This window comes from Emydura macquarii, unplaced genomic scaffold, assembly GCF_026122565.2.
Source record: "Emydura macquarii macquarii isolate MOO-44397 ecotype Brisbane River unplaced genomic scaffold, CSIRO-AGI_Emac_v2 contig_2846, whole genome shotgun sequence".
Taxonomy (NCBI): Eukaryota; Metazoa; Chordata; order Testudines; family Chelidae; genus Emydura; species Emydura macquarii.
The window spans coordinates 3,404,947-3,410,946 of record NW_027132983.1 but is presented as its reverse complement, the minus strand read 5'-3'; the positions used below and the strand labels follow the sequence as shown (position 1 = coordinate 3,410,946).

At 44.5% G+C, this 6,000-nt stretch overlaps 1 protein-coding gene across 3 annotated transcripts in view; it reads left to right on the top strand.

The window, feature by feature from the left end:
* The first annotated feature begins 208 nt into the window (after nucleotides 1-208).
* PFKFB4 (6-phosphofructo-2-kinase/fructose-2,6-biphosphatase 4) overlaps nucleotides 209-6,000 on the top strand; it is a 93,812-nt gene continuing 88,020 nt past the window's right edge. For 2 of the 3 annotated variants that reach the window (XM_067568126.1, XM_067568128.1), the window contains exon 1: nucleotides 209-411. In XM_067568126.1, coding sequence (XP_067424227.1) covers nucleotides 348-411 — 64 coding nt within the window. In that variant the 5' untranslated portion in view covers nucleotides 209-347. The remainder of the gene's footprint in view (nucleotides 412-6,000) is intronic. The other variant, XM_067568127.1, reaches the window with a different exon arrangement.

Genomic DNA, 6,000 nt, shown 5'->3' with positions numbered 1-6,000 from the left:
AATCACCGTGCCGACGCTGCGGGAGCGGCCGGTGCCCTGTGCAGCGGGAGCGCACACCCGCTTCCAGCGCTGAGGGACCCGCTCCAGGGCTCTGCGCCCTCAGCGGGATGCCGCTGCGCCCAGCCGCCTTGCCAACCCGTCTCCGTCCCCTCAGCCCGGCGCAGTGAGCGGGACTGGGCGCCAGCCGGTCCCCGCTCCTTGCAGCCAGCCAGGGCGGTGGGGCTGGGCGCCCCCCGGACGCTCCCGAGCCCGGGGCGGTGAGCGGGTCTGGGCGCCCCCTCGCCTGGCGCAGCTTTACAGAAAGGGAGGGACGCGGCTGCCGCCCGCCCCGGCCCGGCCCGGACCAGATGTCGGTCTCCAGGTGCAGCGGCGGCGGCTGTCAGGGGCGGCCTCAGAGGCGGGACTGGAAAGGTGAGGGCGGCGGCGGCGGCGGCGTCCCCCCCGGGGAAGGGCCCGGCTGCGCTCACGTACACACACTGCCTGCCGGAGGGCAGGACCCGCGGCATCCCGCCCCCCCGCAGGCTGCCGCGGAGGCGGTTCCCCTCCCCCGGCGGGAGCGGCGGCATTAGCCGCGGCTCGGTGCCTGCCTGGGCGCCTGTGGCGCGGCCTCGCCTCGCCCGCTCCCCTGCTCCTCATGCACCGGGGCCCGGGGGCTCCGCAGCCGGAGTGGGGCTGCTGGGCGGCAGCCTGCAGGGCTGGCCCTGGCCCTTGCCCTGGCACCCGCAGCCGCTGCATGAGGAGCTGCCCCTCTCCTGCAGGGCGGGGGAGCTACTGCTGCTCCCTTTCCTGCTGCGACTCGAGCTGCGGCAGTGGCGAGACCCCGGGGGCCTTCCTCCTGCTCCGAGGCGTCCCCTCTCTGGCTCCTTCCCTTCGTGGTGCCTTGGCTTGGGGCCGGGACTTCTCCCCGGGGCTGAGCCTGCCGTTTGTTTACCAGGCACCTCCCTGGGCACGGGGGAGGGGCACGGCTGGGTCTGGAGCTGCTGTTTTGATTCCCCCCGTGTGCTGCTGTCACGGAGGCTTGGCTGAGGTGGGTCAAGGGTTTGTGGGGCCCGCCCTTTCCAGCCTTGAGCCCCAGGTGCTATAGGAGGAAGTGGTGCTGATGATTCAGTAGGGAGCCTTCTTCTTCCTGAGTCAGGGCTGAGCTAGTTCCTCAGTCAGCTTGGGGTTTTGACTGGGACATAGGTCACTGCCTCTGGGGTTCTGGCTGGCAATCTTCCCCTGACTCTCAAGCTTTGGTTCCTTTCCCCTGTGATTCCTTGGAGGAGAGGGAGGGTTGTCTCATCTCTAGCATCCTTTTGGGGGGGACAGGAATTGAATTTATCCATAAAGTGAAGCCCAGTGCACTGAATCACTGAACAGCATGCCAGAGCAGTGTTTCTCAACCTTTATGATGCCAGGGACCCTCTTACTCCGGCTTACTGTCTTTCTAAATTGTGTCAGGGAGGTTTCAGGGACCGGCGCTGGTCCAAGGACCAGTTGTTGAGAAACACTGCACTAGAGAACGCAGGACATGAGTGCAGTGGCATCATGGTGCAAAGTAGCACCCTAAAATGCTATCAGGGATGATACGTTCATGTCCCCTTTCCCACCCTTGAGTTTTTAGCGGGTGGAAGAACTCCTAGGTGAAAATATTGAAAAAAGACATGCACAGATTCTTGGAATATGAACAAGATAAATACTCAGCCAAACTATTGAATGTCAATCTGATAGAGTCCTCTTTTTAAAATTAGCAATTGATTCTTCAGTTTGTGTAGCGATGGTGTTGTTTCTGTTGTAATGTCTAAGGCACCCCTCAAGACTGGGGCATTGTTGGGCTTGGTTCTGTACTAACATATGAAGAGTATCAATTTTTAAAGCATTTTCAGATTCCTCCATTTCTGTGCAGTCATCCAGGGGCTGGTGTTGGGTTTGTGCTTGAAGGGAGATTATAACCCGTGTACCGCAGGAGGTTGTCAGATGGGAGATGAAATTATTGTTTACTATGGGAGAACTGGAGCAAGTCAGGGCTCCAGAAGCCTGCGGGGAGGTTGTAAAGTGGGAAGAAGGCATGGATGTAGATAACTGTATTAGAATGTCAGAGTCTGTGACGTATTCCAGACTAGCTTTTAAATATTGCTTCCCTACTGGGGTGTTTTGCTGTGGGAGGTGACATCTTTGGAATGAATTGTTTACTTGTGATCACTATAAACATTTTGGCAAGGGCAGGTTGTTAACTGCAGTGTTTTGGTAAATTCTTAGGTAGGCAACTATGTTATCTTTTGTTATATTTCTACTCTAATTTCACAAAGAGAAATTGTTCTTAATTTTATGTTCTAATCTGTTACGTAGTGCTACTAACACTGGCGATGGTCTTCCCCAGAAAGGACTGAATTTTAGTAGAGTGTTATGTGCTCAGTGTATTGATAAAGTATTATAAGGTACAATTCAAAATGAAAGGTGCCCCAGAAATGTAATTTATTTTAAAAAATACTGAAAGTTTTGAATGCTGGTTCAGTGAATCAGCCCAACTATAATTTCAGCCTTTTTAAAGAAAAGTATGTCATAAAGATATCCCCCAAAAATCATCCCTTGCTTTGGTGAAGTGGTGAGAATAGATTTTAATAGTATTGACAGTCCGACTGAATCATAACTCTCAACTTGTCAAGGCCTAACTGGACATTAACTCAAAATGAGGGACCCCAGGTGATCATGTATCCTAATGATAAGGGTGGTATAAAGACCAAGGTAGATGTTATAAAAATAGTGCAAGAAACTTAAATCATGAGCAACTCATGCTTTTTTAATATAAATTAGATTTTCTGTGATCCTTGTTTTCAGGATTTTGCATGTGTATTGCATCTAAACAATGTGCGTTATATATTGGATTACAGCAATTTGGTGTGGGGGCAAAATTAAGGTCATTTGAGAGGTATCCCATGGCATAGTCACTTGTTTTTATAGTGGTATGCGTATGTAAAAAACTGAAAATAGAATTGAATAATAATGATTATCAGGATTCAAACCACATCTCAGCATACTATTGAGCAGCTCTAATTTTTTTTTTCCCAGTAAAAATTTGCAAATGTGGTCTTACTCAGTTGTTAGATGCTACCTTAATTATAGTTGCAATTAAATTTAGTGATTTAATGTAAAAAAAAATACGGAAAGCTGTGGGCAAAGTTATTACTGCATTTGTTTATTCGCACAATTTGTATAAGGCCTCAATCCTGTAAAGAGGCACATGTTCAAATAGGACTAATCAGAGTGATAGTCGTGTGTAACTGTTTGCATACTCAAGTTCTGTATTTGTAATAAAATTTAGACCATTTCAGAATTAATATCTTGAAATAATTCAGTGATTGTCTTTAATTACTGGCAAAGCAATAAAAGTGTGTATATAATCACATACTAACTTTGCAGTGAGGGCTTGTTTTTGACTTTTACTGTCTCTTTGGGGTTTAGATTTGCCATATGTGATGGTGTGTGTGTATTTTTTTCTCTTCAGTGGTCAGGATGAACATAAAACATTTTGTCTGCTGACTCTTTCCCCCTTTTTAGAGTTCAAGAGGTTGCAATGTTTTGATTGGTATTATTTGTTTTGTTGTTTCAATTTTCTTCTAAAATAAAGTAACAGTTCCTCCTAAGGGAGGATCCTCATTTTGACATTTGTGAATAAAGAGAGATTTCAATTGAGGAATTAATGTGAGCCTGTGCTTTCAGACCTGGAATAGGGAGACACAAGTGTAGTTGTATGATGGGGTTGCTTGTGATGGTAGGGGGGAGGGCTCAGCAGCTCTGGGGCTCACTTCTGGTTTGTCATATGTTCCTGAAAGCTCTTATTTCAGGGTTTCTACCAACCACCTGCAGGGGTCAGGAAGGGCTCAATCATTTCCGTGCTATTATGGGAGCCTCAGACACTGGTGCACCATGTTCGATCCTGTTCCCTACCTGTGGCACACAATAGTTTAGTCTCCTATGGACTGTAATGCTTCGGTATAATTTTGATTGTTGCGTTTACTGTGCAGGTGCTGGTTGGTGGGTAGTAGCAGCGTGTGATGGTCTGGAGTTCAGACTAAATGATCGAGTGGCCCTTTCTGGCCTTAAACTCTATGACTCTGAGCTTCTTAGGAGAGTTCACAGGACATTTGTGAGAAGATAAAACATTATTAAAAGAAAATATGATTAAAGAAATAAAAGGGACAAATCACACATGCACTTTTTTCTTTTGTTTGTTTTTATCACCAATAAGTTTTATTCCCATTTCAGATAAATGATTGTAACATTGATAAAAGTGAACAAACATAGTAGTTGCCTCACCATCTCTGGGGGAATTAAAGCTTTCACTGAGAGTCTACTGGTTGGGCTTGTTGTGTAACTGGACCTTTCATCAGTTTGGCCACTGAAAATAGACTAGTCAGTTTTATCCTTTGTGTTTAGCCCATTCTTGTGAAGTGCTGAGATATTACTGTCATGAGCACCATAGAAAGGCATATAACATAAGGAAATCATAACTTTGCACCACAGATAGTTATTCTTGAAGGTTGCAAACTTCTAAAGTAGTAGTAGATTGTGCATGGACCTATTTTCAGATAGACACTTTATGATGCCTTTTACGATATTCTGCCTTGTTTATGGCCATTTACAATAACCTGGGCTTACATGTCTCAATCACATATTAATGGTTTTATACATATTCAGATTAATTATTAGCTACTTTTGTAACTGAATACAAGTATATACCTAAACTGACATATGTGGATGATTTTTAAAGTGAAATGACTTTTAAAAACTTAACACAATTTATTTGTAAATTTGTATCATACTAAAATAAGGAATTTCACTTTTTTGTGGAAAATGTATTACAAACTATAGCTGTGATGGCACACCATGTTGAGAGCCTTTGAATTTTCATCTCTGCTAAGCCCATTAGCCCTGTCTCTGAGTAAAGAAGTTGCAAAATAACTCATGATAGTATCTTTAAAAATTCCAAGGATAAAGCATTGGAATCAGCAAACTGAAATTAATATCAAAACCTTAACAAATTTAGCAGGTATTGTGCATGCTAAACACAGATGGTAACTGTTTTAGAGAACAATTTAACATGGTTTCAATGCATAACTGTACTAAGCTGTTCTAACAAGATAGCCAGAACTTCCAGAGTACTCTTCCAGGAACCAGTGCAGATGTGTTCTGGAGCACATAGTATTGTGGGACAGTTAAAGTGGTATTACTCATGTTAGTTCCTGTTTACACAATAGGAAGAATCCCACATGGAAGCCCCATGGAAAATGTTGTATTTTTGTTACAGTTTTTAATTTTATTTCTGTGCACAGCTGTATTCAATTTTGGTGAATCATACAGTTGAGTTGACGGCACAGCACTAGTCTCTAGAAGAGTCAGGATGCTAAACCCTTGTGTGGTGATCAGGCATTGTATGTTTAACTACAGTAAATAAAAGGGGTATTTTAGACTGGTTTCTGAAGTCCCTGTTTCCTGGTCTGGTTAGATAGCTGACTGTTCAGCTCCCTAACCCGTTTCTAAAACACTGTTTTGAACATATTTTTTTTCCAAACTCATTAGATAGTATCTCACCTTTCATTTAGTTTCCTACTCTTGAAAGTAACTGTTCTTCACTTATATAGTTTGTTGGCATAATTAATTTGTCAGATTATATGGGAAAACCAACAATCAGGTTATGCATAACTCTTCTCCTTGCAACTAAAATAGTTACAGCATGTTAAAACCATGTTAGCTACAAATTTCTTGTAGGGTTTGTACATAGTTCTGTAATGTCATTGAAAAGCAGTTTAGAGATGCATACTGTGGACACAGCTGATTTAACCATTTTAAAAGAGGTATTACTTTCCTTTGAAATGAGTTGAAATTTTTAGCGTGATCAGGCCTTCAGTCTCGCTGGAGCTAGTGCCTGCTTGTAGATGAGCACAAACTTAGTTTTTGGGTTAATCCCTCATGTAACTCCATTGATTTAATTTGAGTTGCATCAGGAATGATTTGGTCCTG